This window comes from Brassica napus, chromosome A5, assembly GCF_020379485.1.
Source record: "Brassica napus cultivar Da-Ae chromosome A5, Da-Ae, whole genome shotgun sequence".
In the NCBI taxonomy this organism is placed as follows: Eukaryota; Viridiplantae; Streptophyta; class Magnoliopsida; order Brassicales; family Brassicaceae; genus Brassica; species Brassica napus.
Genome location: NC_063438.1, coordinates 23,762,686 through 23,776,370, shown reverse-complemented (window position 1 = coordinate 23,776,370; position 13,685 = coordinate 23,762,686). Strand labels below are relative to the sequence as shown.

The 13,685-nt window shown below is 34.5% G+C and overlaps 3 protein-coding genes, 1 long non-coding RNA gene and 1 other non-coding gene across 8 annotated transcripts; 4 read left to right on the top strand and 1 right to left on the bottom strand.

Moving 5' to 3' along the window:
- Positions 1-160: 160 nt before the first annotated feature.
- Positions 161-2,260, top strand: LOC106423458 (protein trichome birefringence-like 41). Its single transcript, XM_048779842.1, has 5 exons — positions 161-908; positions 1,103-1,274; positions 1,372-1,532; positions 1,613-1,771; positions 1,846-2,260. The coding sequence occupies exons 1-5, from the start codon at positions 661-663 to the stop codon at positions 2,138-2,140; spliced, it is 1,035 nt and encodes a 344-aa protein (XP_048635799.1). The 5' UTR covers positions 161-660; the 3' UTR covers positions 2,141-2,260.
- On the bottom strand, positions 2,131-6,254 carry LOC106423510. Of its 2 annotated transcripts, XR_007339551.1 has the most exons (5): positions 4,997-6,254; positions 3,619-3,709; positions 3,370-3,531; positions 3,171-3,292; positions 2,132-2,955 (listed from the first exon to the last, which is right to left on the bottom strand). It is a non-coding gene; the product is annotated as an uncharacterized LOC106423510 (long non-coding RNA). The 2 variants fall into 2 exon arrangements; XR_007339550.1 differs by having other exon boundaries at positions 2,131-3,292.
- TRNAC-GCA lies at positions 2,691-2,762 on the top strand. Its single transcript has one exon. It is a non-coding gene; the product is annotated as a tRNA-Cys (tRNA).
- A 251-nt stretch (positions 6,255-6,505) lies between the features above and the next one.
- Positions 6,506-9,707, top strand: LOC106423440 (protein GRAVITROPIC IN THE LIGHT 1). 2 transcript variants are annotated; one of them, XM_013864213.3, is made up of 2 exons: positions 6,506-6,743; positions 8,121-9,707. In XM_013864213.3, exon 2 carries the CDS (start codon positions 8,121-8,123, stop codon positions 9,411-9,413), a length of 1,293 nt encoding a protein of 430 aa, XP_013719667.1. In that variant the 5' UTR covers positions 6,506-6,743; the 3' UTR covers positions 9,414-9,707. The 2 variants fall into 2 exon arrangements, with proteins under 2 accessions (XP_013719667.1, XP_013719666.1); XM_013864212.3 differs by lacking the exon at positions 6,506-6,743 and adding an exon at positions 6,758-8,016.
- Positions 9,708-10,403: 696 nt separating this feature from the next.
- BNAA05G24650D (protein DELAY OF GERMINATION 1) lies at positions 10,404-12,851 on the top strand. Of its 2 annotated transcripts, none has more exons than XM_013864272.3 (2): positions 10,404-10,886; positions 12,302-12,851. In XM_013864272.3, exons 1-2 carry the CDS (start codon positions 10,480-10,482, stop codon positions 12,627-12,629), a joined length of 735 nt encoding a protein of 244 aa, XP_013719726.1. In that variant the 5' UTR covers positions 10,404-10,479; the 3' UTR covers positions 12,630-12,851. The 2 variants fall into 2 exon arrangements, with proteins under 2 accessions (XP_013719726.1, XP_013719728.1); XM_013864274.3 differs by having other exon boundaries at positions 10,426-10,886; positions 12,323-12,836.
- The last annotated feature ends 834 nt before the right edge of the window (positions 12,852-13,685 follow it).

Here is a 13,685-nt window from a genome sequence, read left to right as displayed (position 1 = left end):
ATAGTCATTAATTGTCATATATATGTTAACCATATTAGATAATTCTGTAGTTTTATTTAAGGAAAAAATACACGATTTTTATATTTTGGGTTAATATAATGTTTTCTAGTAAATTGGATTTGAACCAACATTTTTTTTCAATTGATTCTTAAGCTGTCACGTAAGTTAAATTGATATCATAATAAAGTGACACCTATGCATGATCTCTTTTTAAATAGTACAAATTTAAGGTTATAATTTTTCAAATGATACTTAATTAATATATAGGGGATATATAGGAAAATAATGGATGAGAATAAAGTTATATAAGAATGATGAGGAATGTTTATTCTATATCAAATTTAGTGAGGAACAAATTTATTAATTAATTCTCTATAATAAAAAAATAAAAAGAAATAATTGTTTCTATGAATGTTAAAATTTATTAGGAATGCATTTTTCATCTCGTTCATTTGTCAGCATTCATAGCCTAGATATATACAAAGAACTGTTCATATTTGATTTCAAGATTTCTTACCAAAACGAATATGGCATTATATGGCATTATAGTTCATGTATTTGACTCAGAAAAACAGACAACAAAATTATATACATATGGGTGTATAAAATCCCAAGTGTGTATTTGATCTCTCTTTATCTCTTGCTCTCGTCTGTGGTGAAATGGGTTTACAGGATAACGCCATTTCTTATGGCTCTATGTTAGTGTTGTCGCTGCTCCTCCTTCTTCCTCCTCCTGCAAAGGGATGTGATATGTTCACGGGACAGTGGGTGAAGGATCCTTCCTACCCTCTCTACGATCCCTCCACGTGTCCATTTATAAGACGCGAGTTCGCTTGCAAGAAAAATGGACGGCCGGATCTCGACTACCCTACCTTCAGATGGCAACCACAGGGATGCAAATTAGCATGGTATCATCATCAGTTAATCTATAATACCTTTTAAATTCTTTCTTTGTTGTTGGTTCTAGATGTTTTACATCAAATGTATCATTTTGAATATATAACACACACACAAGCCAGCAAATTTCTTGATTTTAACGTTAATTATCATTTATCACACTTGCCTTAAGAAGCCACCGTTATTTTACTGTTTTGTTGTGTAGGTTCAATGGAGTAGATTTTTTGCAGAAAAATAGAGGGAAGAAGATAATGTTTGTAGGTGATTCTCTTAGCCTAAATCAATGGCAGTCTTTGACATGTATGCTCCACTCTTCTGTTCCCAAGTCTCCCTATACTATGACCACAGAAGGCACTATCTCAACCTTCACATTCCAGGTAATAATAATACACTCGTTCTGGTTACGTAAAATATATCTTTCAAATAGAAAACCGGGATGAGTTAAACCAAACTAAACCATAAATGCTTAATGAGTATGGAGTTGAAATAAAGTTTGATAGGAATCCGTATTTGGTAGATATAGTGAGTGAGAAGATTGGGAGCGTGATGAAGCTTGATTCGATCAACGATGGAAAGAATTGGTTAGGAATGGATACACTGATTTTCAACACTTGGCATTGGTGGAGCCGTAAATCGTAATTCTTCACTTTGCTTATTCAGTTATTCTTAGCTTAGTTAAATCACTAGAAGTTTATGTTCGAATTGTTTTGGGCAGATGGGATTATATTCAAATAGGAAGTAACTTCACAAAAGACATGGACCGCATGGCGGCATTCGAAATCGCACTTGGAACTTGGGGCAAATGGGTCGATAGCGTGGTAGATACTAGCAAAACTAGAGTATTTTTCCAAGGAATTTCACCATCTCATTACAAGTAAGTTGTTATACACATTTTCTTAATCGGCAATCAATCAGATATTTTAAACTTTCATTTTGTTTGTTTGGTAGTGGATCTCTATGGGGTGAACCAGCGGCACATAGTTGCGCGGGACAGACGGAACCACTTTGGGGGACAAATTATCCAGGAGGATTGCCACCAGAAGTTGGAGTTTTGAAGAGAGCACTCGGGAAAATTACCAAACCGGTGACTTTGTTAGACATTACTATGCTTTCATTGCTTCGCAAAGATGGTCACCCTTCCATTTACGGTATAGGCGGACGAACCGGCAATGATTGCAGCCACTGGTGTCTCTCTGGCGTACCAGATACTTGGAATGAGATTCTTTACAATTATATGCTTTAGTAAGAAATATTTAAAAATAGGAAAACAACATTATAACATATTTGTTATTGTGTTTGATTCTACATTTGAATGAATCTGAATAAACTAAAGGTCCGTTGCTAATAGACTACATATTTGTTATTGTGTTTGATTCTACATTTAAGTAGGACTCCATAATTCGACTTATTAAGGAACAAATAAATATAAAATATGCATTCGACGAGTGAAATCAAAGAGGGGGTAGTGACTAGTGAGGTTGAGAAAGGGGATGGATGGTGTGCGACCCAAGCAAGTAAATCGGATGATTAGAGGCAGGCTACGAATTCGTTAGATTAATAACTTCCATTACAAACAAAACACGTATGAAATTACAAAATTTTCAAGCAATCTCTACATTAATTAGATAACAATGGAATACTGAACGTGAATTAAGAATCATATTCATGCGTTAGCTATGTCTCAAAGCCAGACAACCATGGAGAAATCACAATGGTTTTTGCATGAGCACCTAATCTCTTACGGTGAAATTTTAAGTAATAAAAATGTAAACTATTACGGATAACGACAAAAAGGGTCCTTAGCTCAGTGGTAGAGCATTTGACTGCAGATCAAGAGGTCACCGGTTCGAACCCGGTAGGGCCCTTTATGTTTTTATTCTTTTTCCCTTTCGAAACTGTATTCTGCTCATTCTACCTTTAGTCCCTTGAATATACTCATTTTTACATCCTAATGTTAGAATGCAAGATCAATTCTAGAAAAGCTACAAGTGTCATACCTGTACTAAGGACCATGGTCTCAAAACTCTTTGCTGGTCTTGTTTTCAGCTTTCACTGACCCTGCAACAAGTAACATGAAACAATCAGCCACAGATATTCTTACCAAAGGAAGTCATCTTTTCCTTCTGGTGAATAGATTTATATTTTGGAAGAAAAGCTGTGGATTTAAAAGGAAACACATAGAGAGAAAATTCTTTAACAGCAACAAAAAGCAAATTAGAGTATGAAACAAATCAACAATCCTTCATTATTATATTGTACTCTACAGGCTTCACCGTATCTGATGCTGCTGCCTTGATGGCGACGCCTTGATCCCTCTTCTGTGGCATAGGACTGAGCATAGCCCATCTCTACAACCCAGCTACATATGATTTCCCTCCAGTTATAGTAGTGACATCTGTGAAAGAAAATGTTCAAAAAGGACTCTTTACATCATTGAAGTTTGATAATTGTACAAAAAATAAGAATGCATACCTGAATCTCCAATTATGGCTAGGTTCAAAGTATCAGCGACATAAACATTCCCTTTATCATCCATTTTGACTCCTTTTAGGATGATTAAAACGAGCCTTGCTATGTTTTCCATCAGCATGTCCCCTTTTACCTTGAAATGATCCAGCCACCGATCTTCCCTTGCTGTTTGCACACACAGATATTATAAACAAAGTCAAAACAATCTCCAGCAGCATAAAACATATTGAGAGGTGAGAGCATTGTATTTACAAATTGAGCAATCACGACTGAGAGGATGTTTTAGAGGACGATGATCATGTAGTCTACTTCAGAACCGAGGACATGGGCTTAACCAACGAACCTGGTTTCCATTTACAGCAAATATGACATCAAACTCAACCGCGAGTTCATAAGAAGAATAAAGAGTAAGTTAACTATCAATTTAATTAGACCACCCACAACGGGGTGTTGAAACTCACTTTTAACAGTTTAAACCCTTGCAGTGAGGATGTTATACAAGTGTTTATCTATGTGTTATCAACAAGCATTGAAAAGTTTCAACAGCTGAAAAAAAATTTTGTGGCCCGTACTACCACGTGTCGCTCTGTGAATGGCCAAAAACATTTAGCGCATTTAGCGCGTGCGTCACGCATACGGATTAACCTGTTTTTTTAGTCTGGATAAGATTTAAATGTTTTGCTCTTATTGACTGAGCAAATTTCACTTGATATTTAACTTCACCTAATAATTCAAACACATTTATTACATAATAAAATTTGTTTTTAAAATATCAAAATTCAGAAAAAGATTATTTATAAATAGAGACTACTCTCATTTCATTTGGATACAGAAAAAATCATCATTTTCATTATAATCAACTATTTTAGTGTTTTAAACTTTTTTTGGTTAAATGAATCCTAATAATAATCTTTTTAACACCCAAAACTCTTCTAATTTTCTGTTCAACTTTCAAAATCCCAACAATTATCAATTTCAAAACCAAATTTCCAATGTACTAATTAATGTATTTTTATTTTGTGTGCTTCATATCGTGTGTGTTTAAAATTTATTAATAATGTGTGCTTGTATTGTATATATTAAAAGTTTTTTTTTAATTTTAGTTGTTTTAATAATATTAAGTTTCTTACTTTTGAATAAAATTAAGTAAATATCTAACTTAAAAATGAATATGTTCTTAATTTTAGTTTTTTATTATAGTGATTTTGGTATTATTTAAAAATAAGTTTAGTATAATAATTTTAAATAAATATTATTAAAATTTATTTTATTTAGTTTTAAATTACTTATTAATATGTAATTGTTATGTTTTAAAAAACAAAAAATATGAATTAAAAGTTGTAGAGTAGAATGTTGAATTTTTTAAAACAAAATTATTGTAAAGTACAAAACGAAGTGGGTGTTGAATAAATGAAGTGGAAGAGAGAAAAGATGATGTGGAATGTTAAAAAGAAAAAAATGAGGATGTTAAAAACTAAGAGGGTGTTAAAATCATTGTAGATAGTCTTACCAACTAGAACCAAACTGATGATTAGGATAATGAGTGAGCAGAAAAAAAAAGCACCCAAATCAATAATTGCTGATCAGAAATTTATAAAAAAAATCAATAAAAACTAAGGTGGTAATTTACCAGAAGGAGGAGCAGCTTGAGGTTAGAAGCTGTGAAGAAGAGTAAAGACGATGAATAAAGTAAGCAGGAGGACCAGCTTCAGGTTAGAAGCTGTGAAGAAGAATAAAGACGATGAATAAATTAAACAAAGTCTTTATAAGACCCAGTAAAGCTCTTAGATTCTCCCATCTCTTTTCTGTAGCTTCACGAGTACAAGTTATGTTCGAATCGAACCCTAGACAGAATCAAAACAAACCAATTTGCAGATATGGAACAGTTCATTTCCAAAGCAGTAATGTACTAACCTTTCTGTGCTCTTTTCTTGTGGAAATTACCTTTTGTGGTTAGTGTTTATAAATGGTCATTATTACTGATTATGTTACTAGGCCCCTTTTATAGAGCCCATTACTGAGCCCATTAATGGTCCTACCTTGGATGTGCCCGTTGGATGGTGCTAATTGCTTACCCACTGTAAGTCCTGAAGAAAAGACAAAATAATTAGAAAACAAGAAGGAAAAAAAAGCTGAAACAGATCAGAAGCACTTCAACGATTTGTCTAATCAACATCAATACCTCCTTTTTACTCTATTGTCTTCTAGGTAAATCAACAGTACTACTCCATAAATATATGTGTGTGATTGTGTAAATAGAAAACCACTCTATTGTATCAAATAAAGGGTAATCTAAAGGGAAGCCTACATGTACTAGCCTCGCTCATTGCTCTCAATTTTTCTTTTGAATATTGAAATTCAGTTGTCTGAACTTTATTCCGTTACCAGCTCCACTCCATGTATTCATAACCGTATGTATAGCTACCGCTATAAGAGTAAGTTTACATTTAACCCCATTATAAGACTAACAGTTGTTTAGTTATAGTAACTTCTTAAGATAAATTCAAACGTTGGACTTGGCAATTAGCATCCTTGATTTGCTTCCATCGATAAGACATACAACTGTACTTGTTCTGTTTTTCACACGTAATTAGTGTAAAACCAGTCTTGCTAGTTAGCTGTCTTTATGCAAGTTGAACTTTCCTTAAATTTAAATAATTAAGATTTGATTACAAGTTTGTGGAATGATGCGCTACTTTTTTTTGTCTCTTCTGTGTTACGTACGTATGCAAAATATTTTATTAAGTAATAGAAACTAACCTACAAATTCTCGTTGATTATGTAATAATCAGCCATTAACTTGAGTTATGCGCAAAGCAATTCAAATGTGTGATCGTTACACTCTTGAATTGCCACGTGTCACTTTTCGAACCACACTCGTACCAGGCGGACCGGTCTTCACGCAACAACTTTCCTAACCGTGTGGTATTGCGACTTTGTCTGACTACGTACGTAGTAGCAAATTTTTAAAACATGTCATAAATCTGTATTTGTCTGCATACTTACCAACAACACCCTTTCCGTTTCGACGTTTCCGCAGCGTCAAGCGTCAATGTCGGTGTAAATATCTCTTAAGTTACGAGGGTATATCAGGAAACTTGAGTCTTTTGAACTTCCCAAGGCTCACTCTGCTTCACCTCTCTCTGTCATTTACTCTTTCACCTCCCCCTACTAGTCTACACTTCTTTCTCTCTCTAAACTTCGAAAGCTTAACACTTTTTCTTTTTCTTCTTGTCATTCTCGAGCTCCGGGTTTGTCTTGAAACCGCGAAGGAATCTCTACCTTTTATCTCTTTTTCGTTTTGTTGCCCATATTGTCGATAGGAAGTGATAAAGCAGAGAGAATATTACCGGGGAGAGTGTATTTTCTTCGATCAGGTTTGCTAATCAACATCTGATCAAATCTTGTTTTCTTTCTTCTAAATGATTCGGTTTTGTTTCTCTAGTTTACAATCAATAAGTAACTTGCGAGGCTTATCAAAAATCCCATCGTTGAAAATCCATACCATGGTTCTTGAATTCACATTGCGTGCACATAAGGAGTATTGCATTCTATTTATCTGTTCTTTGTTTCCTACCCTTCTTTTCAGTAGGTAGTGATTTGAAGTTTCTTATGATTGATTTAATCTGTAAGGGTTTAAAGAAGAGGTTAGTCTGTCATTTCTGTTCATTTCTTTTTTTTTCTTCAGATTCACTCTACAATGAAGTGTAAACAACTAACAAACAGATCATAGAAAACCTGAGTTCATTTCTAGGTTACTTAATCACTAGATCTTTGGGTTAATATTCAAAAACAAAAAGTGATATGGTTAAGTGAAATAGAGAATATGAATGTTTTTGTGAGTAGTAAGTCTGTGACTGTACAAAATGTTAGGTAGCTATGTTAGGCTTAGAGTCTGCCCTACCTTTATCTTTTTTCAAATGAGTGGAATCAAATGACCATTCAATAGAACCATATGCATACAAGCATGTGTGTTTTTGTGTGTGGGGGCACTTTTTGATCCTTGGATTCTAGTTTAAACTGATTTTGGTTTCTCAGTGTTCCATAATTGATAACTCAAAGAGTATCTACATGTATTTAAACTCATTAGCTCTTTTTGTACTCTCTTTTGCACTTTTTTCTTGACTGTTTCTTTTCAAGAAAAAGTTAAATAGAAAATGAGAACAGAGGGGTGGTGTTGAATTATTTGCATGTGTCATGTGTTCTCTCTGCAGATAACCCATTTGGGTACAATTTTTATTCTATGTTATTTGTTTGATTCTATAGCAGCATATTTTGACTATATATCCCCCACTATATATATAGCAAACCAAAAGATTTCATAACATTAATGAGAATAATAAAGAAAGAAAAAAGTAGATCGGATCATGAAAAAGAAAATGGTACTACACACGCAAGTTGTTTATTCTTCTTCCTTGGACACTTCTTGATTGTTTATTCCTTCAAATAAAAAAAACACATTTTCTTTTATATATGAACCACATTGTCCCCACAACTTTGGATGAGTCTTTAAGCTGTGCCCACTTGACATTGTAGGCATGTAACTCCCTCTCTATGTATATGCATTGCCTCTCTCCTTTGTGACAAAAAAAGTGTAGTGTTAGCCATTAGTGAAATCATCTTATCTGCTCTTACAAAGTTCCATTAATGGTCCTAGATCTAAATTTTGCTTTTACCTTTTCCTTTTTATTTAGATATTGACATCCATTACCGAGTCCCATTCATAACTTTCTTCCTTATCATTATCTTTGCAGATGGAGACTGTGAAGCCACTGGATGTTGTTGCTTCAGGAAAAGGAAAACTCAGACGCGCGTTTGTGAAAGTCATCAACGTTAAAAAGCTAACCGGTGTGGTTCCAGAAGGTGACAAAGACTTGGTGAAGAATGCTGCAAATCTTTCAGAGTCGTTCGACAAACTCGAGGAAGAGTATGAGAAAAGACTCGCCATGGAAGCTCTTCTCGCAAAGCTCTTCGCCACGGTCTCTTCGATTAAATCAGGCTACGCGCAGCTGCAGTACGCTCAGTCACCGTACGATCCAGCTGGGATTCAAAGAGCGGACAGCTTGGTGGTCTCGGAGCTGAAGACATTGTCTGAGATGAAACAGAGTTTCTTGAAGAAGGAGTTTGATAGTAACCCCGATAGAACTCTTGTCCTCGCGGAGATTCAAGAGCTGAGAAGTTTGTTGAAGACTTACGAGATCACTGGGAAGAAGATGGAGTGTCAGTTGAAGCTTAAAGACTCTGAGATACTCTTTCTCAAAGAGAAGTTTCAAGATTTAACGAGTCAGAACAAGTTGATGGAAAAGAGATTTAACCAAAGCGATCATAATAGTCCAACTCATTTCGTTACTTATCTGCATCACACAGTCAAGTCTATCAGAGGATTCGTCAAAACAATGGTTCAGCAAATGAGATTCTCCGGCTGGGACGTGGATAGAGCAGCTGATGCGATACAGCCTGGAGTGTACTACTACAAGCGAGACCACACGTGTTTCGCCTTCGAGCATTTCGTTTGTAAAGTAATGTTCGAAGCGTTTCATCTACCTTACTTCTCAACCGAATCATCATCGAGTAAGAGCAGAGAGATGTTCTTGGAGAGGTTCACGGAGCTTAGATCGGTGAAGGTAAGAGAGTACATAGCGTCAAGGCCCAAGTCGAGATTCTCGAGGTTCTGCAGGGGTAAGTATTTGCAGCTCGTGCATCCGAAGATGGAGGTTGCCTTCTTCGGACATTCGCACGTGAGGAACCAAGTCTCTGCCGGGGAGTTTCCCGAGACGAGTTTCTGCGGTGCGTTTTTGGAGATGGCGAAACGGGTTTGGCTCTTGCATTGCCTTGCGTTCTCTTTGGAGCCCGAAGCTTCGATCTTTCGAGTTTCTGAGGGTTGTAGATTCTCGGAAGTGTACATGAAGAGCGTGTCGGAAGAGTGCTTGTCGGAATCTGAGCCGAGAGTTGCGTTTACTGTGGTTCCTGGGTTTAGAATCGGTAAGACTTCGATACAATGCGAGGTTTACCTTTCTCGTTCAAAGTCAACGCCGGACAGTGGATAGATTCCGCCAGGGGTATTAAGGTAATTTTAGGTGGTGGGGATATTTTTGGTTTAGGGGAAATAAATGAGGAGAAAATTTGCTGACCGTTGGACTAAGGGAAGGATTGCAGTATGCGACTGTGCCCTCTTTTTTTTTTTTTTTATACTATTTTGTTTGTCAATATTTGATCAGAGAGACAGAAGCATCTTTGAGCTGTTCTCCATCTATTATTAGTTATCGTCACTATCTTCTGTTTATGTAAATAATTCGTAATAATAAGATATTATTGTCATGGACTCATGGCTATACTTTCAAGTTGTATGTTGTGGTTTTATAATATGAATTATGATATCAATTAGTGCATCAAACAGAAAGATTAAAAGTGAATAAAATGTTGTGTTAGTGGAATTGAAATATCTTCTAAAATGAAAATGAAGCACGGACCAAATATGTTTTAGATAATAGGATGACAACACTCTGATGGGTCCATTATAGTATATTTTACTTATTCTGATCCACCGACCAAATATGTTAGATAATAATCAGATGGGTCCAATATATTTTGATAGATCTCATGGGCCCAAAAGTAGTCCTATCCGAGAATCTTATGTCTCCACAACGTCTCTGGGTCCAGGCTCGGTGGGTAACGTACCCGGTTTATTCTCTGATTCACGATTGATTCCTAAACTAATCCGGTTTGTATCAGTATGCTGCCTGTCACCAATATATACTGAAATTTCAAATTTGTCATTTTATCTTGGATTTGGTATAGAATCTACGGAACTTGAGACCAAACCAGTTCGGTTTTCACATTTACACCTGAATCATTTACAAAGCTGGCCAAGTCTTATAATTTTGACAACTGGATACAGTTTTACACGTAACGTAACTTGTCCAAAAAAATACACCATCAATTCACAACGCGATAGAAATAGAACTTTACTTTTCTTTTGACTAATCAATAAGGTATACGTTTAATACAATAACAAAGTCGGTGACCAAATAAAAATCTTTATATAAAAGCATAGTGTTTGAGATAATATAAAATGGCTCGACCATCCCGAACACTACGGAGGACCCAAAAATAATGAGCCAAGAGACAGCGATAGAGAGCTTCAAGAAATTTCAACACACATGGATAGGGCAGCTACAACACCACCTCAACCACCTGCGCTCCGTCCAAAACCACCACCGCAACTCTGCTACCGGTGACGAGGAACGGCTGAGGGAAGCGGTGCAGAGAGTGATGGAACTTTGTAGAGAGTACCACAGGGCGAAGTTGGCCACGACGGAGAAAGATGTGGTCGGAGTTATGGCTGCTCCTTGGTCTTCGGCTCTTGAACGGTCACTCCATTGGGTTGGTGATTGGCGACCAACTACCTTGTTTCATCTGGTTTACACCGAGTCTAGTATTTTGTTTGAGTCTCGTATCGTTGATATTCTCCGGGGGTTTCGTACCGGTGATCTCAGTGATCTATCTCCTTCTCAATTCAGGTTATTTACCAAAACCCTAGTTACATACTTAAGTTTACCAATCAAAAATGTAATATGTAATGACTTTATTGTTTTATGAAAAGATATTCCAAAATATCATAACTTTTGTGAAAACAAGCTAGCTGTGCTTACCAAAACAATACTTGTCACAAGCATAAGTTGACTTTAAAATTTTAATTACAGGGGAAGATTAAAGAGAGAAATTATGGTCATAGATTGTGTATATATTTCATTAACTCGATTATTTACTTTAATTTTTCTGTGTTGATAACATATGGAGAAATCAAGATATAAAACATTCGAGATTAAGGTGATAGATTGTTTCCATTAGTTTCTGGTTTTAGTTTTTGGGTTTTAGATTTTAGTTTTTAGTTTTTAACTTTTAGATTTTGATTTTTGATTTTCAGCTTTTAGTTTTGGTTTTTGGTTTTTAGATTTTGGTTTTGCTGTATTCTTAGTTTTTTTTTATAAAATAAGCAATAGATTATTTTAAAATAATAATTTTTTAAAAAATTACCATTAAAATTTATCAAAATATAGGGGCTGTTATTTTAAATAAAAACATTACCATGTTTTAAATTATTTTACTTTTAAGTGTTATACTTAAATATAATTAATAAAATATTTATAAATTATTAAAATTAAAATATTTTAAAATTTTGAAACTATTTATAGATTTTATTACATAAAATATTTTTTGTTTTTTTGAAGTTGAATGGCTGTTTTTTCAAATTAATATAATATATTGTATTGATATAATATTTTAAATTTATAATTTTTAGTTGTTGTTTAGTATGTATAATAAAATTATTCAATAATTTATTTATAGATATTAGTAAGTAATTGGTTACAACTAATACTAATATTATCTATTATTTACATATATGAAACACATAAATTATTTTACATTAATGTTAATTGATAAAAAAAAATTGTATGGAAATTTTATCTTTATGAAAACATTATTTACTTAATTATTAATTAATTAAACTATAGTATTTTATACAAAATTCGTTTTTGTATTGAAAATCCACAAAAAATTGGTTTTTGGCTTTTCTTCACAAATTGGTTAAAATTTTGAGAAACAAGTTTCCTTAAATTTTAGGGAATTTATTTGTTAAAAAGCTTGATTGGCAAGTGAAATGGTTTTTACAAAAACAAAAACTAAAAGCTAAAAACTTGATTGATAAAAAGTTTTTACAAAAGCAAAACCAAAAACTAAAACATAAATTACAAACAATCAATCTCTAAAACGCATTTGATCATGATTATAAATATTTAATTATTTTTGTTATTTTGGTAGTTGTAATGGTTTTTCTTGTTGTTGCAAAAGTGTTATTTTATGTTGTTCTTCGATACGTAAGCATGAGGACGACTAACTATATACATTTTGATTATTTAAATTTTAATATTAGGTTTAAATTTGTCAAAGGCAGGAAGGTGAGTGAGCTACAATGCGAGACGGTAAAGGAAGAGAATGCGATAACGGAAGAGTTATCAGAGTGGCAAGACGACGCGAGCGAGCTCGTCATGGGAACTGTGTCGAATCTCGACCAGAGGATACGACGGCTAGCAGAGATCGTTCATCGAGCCGATGATCTCCGACTGAGAACGATCACAGGTGTGGTGGAGCTCCTAAGTCCGCTGCAACAAGCCGAGTTTCTCATTGCTGCGGCTGAGCTTCGTAGGGGGGTTTCTGGTTGGGGGAGTAGCCACGACCGTCGTCGAAGTGCCAACGTCTAAAACGCATGTTAACGGTTTTGGAAAGCTAATAAGAATTGAGAGGATTTAATAGTTGTTAGATAATAATTATATGTGTTTACCATGTTTTTATTATCCAAATTGAGTTTGGTTTTTACATGGTTATGAAATATGGAAAACTGTCTTATGTTATGTATGCATGTTTTACGATATATAAGTCGAACTATGTCTTGTTAACTTGCCCTCTTTTTAGTCAGTTTGAAAAATTAGATGGGACTAACTGAAGCTTTTGTTTCTTTGTAAACAAAAAATAATAAATACACGTGAATCGGGGGACGTGGGTTATCGTTGGTTTCTTTAGACCAAGTGGATACAGAAAAAAAAGGTCAAAGAACATTATTACAAAAGACATGAAGTGAACGTGGCGTGGTAATATCTCTCGAAGACATGCATGAAGACACTTGGTATGGTACGCGTCCTTCTATCACGGCGTCGATTCCTAGCGTTTTGTTTGGTTGGCTGAGTTAAAACTGCAAGAGATTCTCTCTCTTTTTTCCTCGTTAAAAATAAGAGATTCTTCTTCATAAATTATTTTATTCAAATAATCGAAGATACTGGTGACATAGCCATTTTATATTTGTTTGGTCAGAGGACAGCTCTCTTCCCAATTACGCACTTGGTGTACCTTTTGATTTCCCTTGCATCCTCGTGCAATTTTAGTTGTTGTTCGCTTTTTTGTGTAATGTTTAGTTAACTATGAAAGTTTATACTTCAATTAATTTATTTATGCTTATATGTAATGCCTATAGTAGATGGAAAAAAAATCAAAGGGTTATATATAGTTTATAATAGTTAGCATAAAAATCACTTAAAATTACAATAGTGAACGCCTTGGTCTAGTGGTTTGACCAAGAATTTATTAATACTTTTATATCAGAAGATCTAGATTTTAATTTTCGGAGAAGATGGAACTATGCAAATTAAGAGAGAAAAAACTTACAAGAGATCTAAAGTATGGCGCAAGGAATACTCATATGATAATGCTCAGGGTAGCTCAGGTGATGCAGTCATGCGTGAATTCTTATATGGCAGGTAAAA

What these genes read in the sequence shown, in the direction of transcription:
- LOC106423458 (XM_048779842.1), top strand. Translation starts at nt 661, where the DNA reads ATGGGTTTACAGGATAACGCCATTTCTTATGGCTCTATGTTAGTGTTG. An exon ending in CAGGGATGCAAATTAGCATG is followed by an intron (nt 909 to 1,102) that starts GTATCATCATCA and finishes TTTGTTGTGTAG; the next exon opens with GTTCAATGGAGTAGATTTTT. An exon ending in TCTCAACCTTCACATTCCAG is followed by an intron (nt 1,275 to 1,371) that starts GTAATAATAATA and finishes ATGCTTAATGAG; the next exon opens with TATGGAGTTGAAATAAAGTT.
- BNAA05G24650D (XM_013864272.3), top strand. Translation starts at nt 10,480, where the DNA reads ATGAGCCAAGAGACAGCGATAGAGAGCTTCAAGAAATTTCAACACACA. An exon ending in CTATCTCCTTCTCAATTCAG is followed by an intron (nt 10,887 to 12,301) that starts GTTATTTACCAA and finishes TTTTAATATTAG; the next exon opens with GTTTAAATTTGTCAAAGGCA.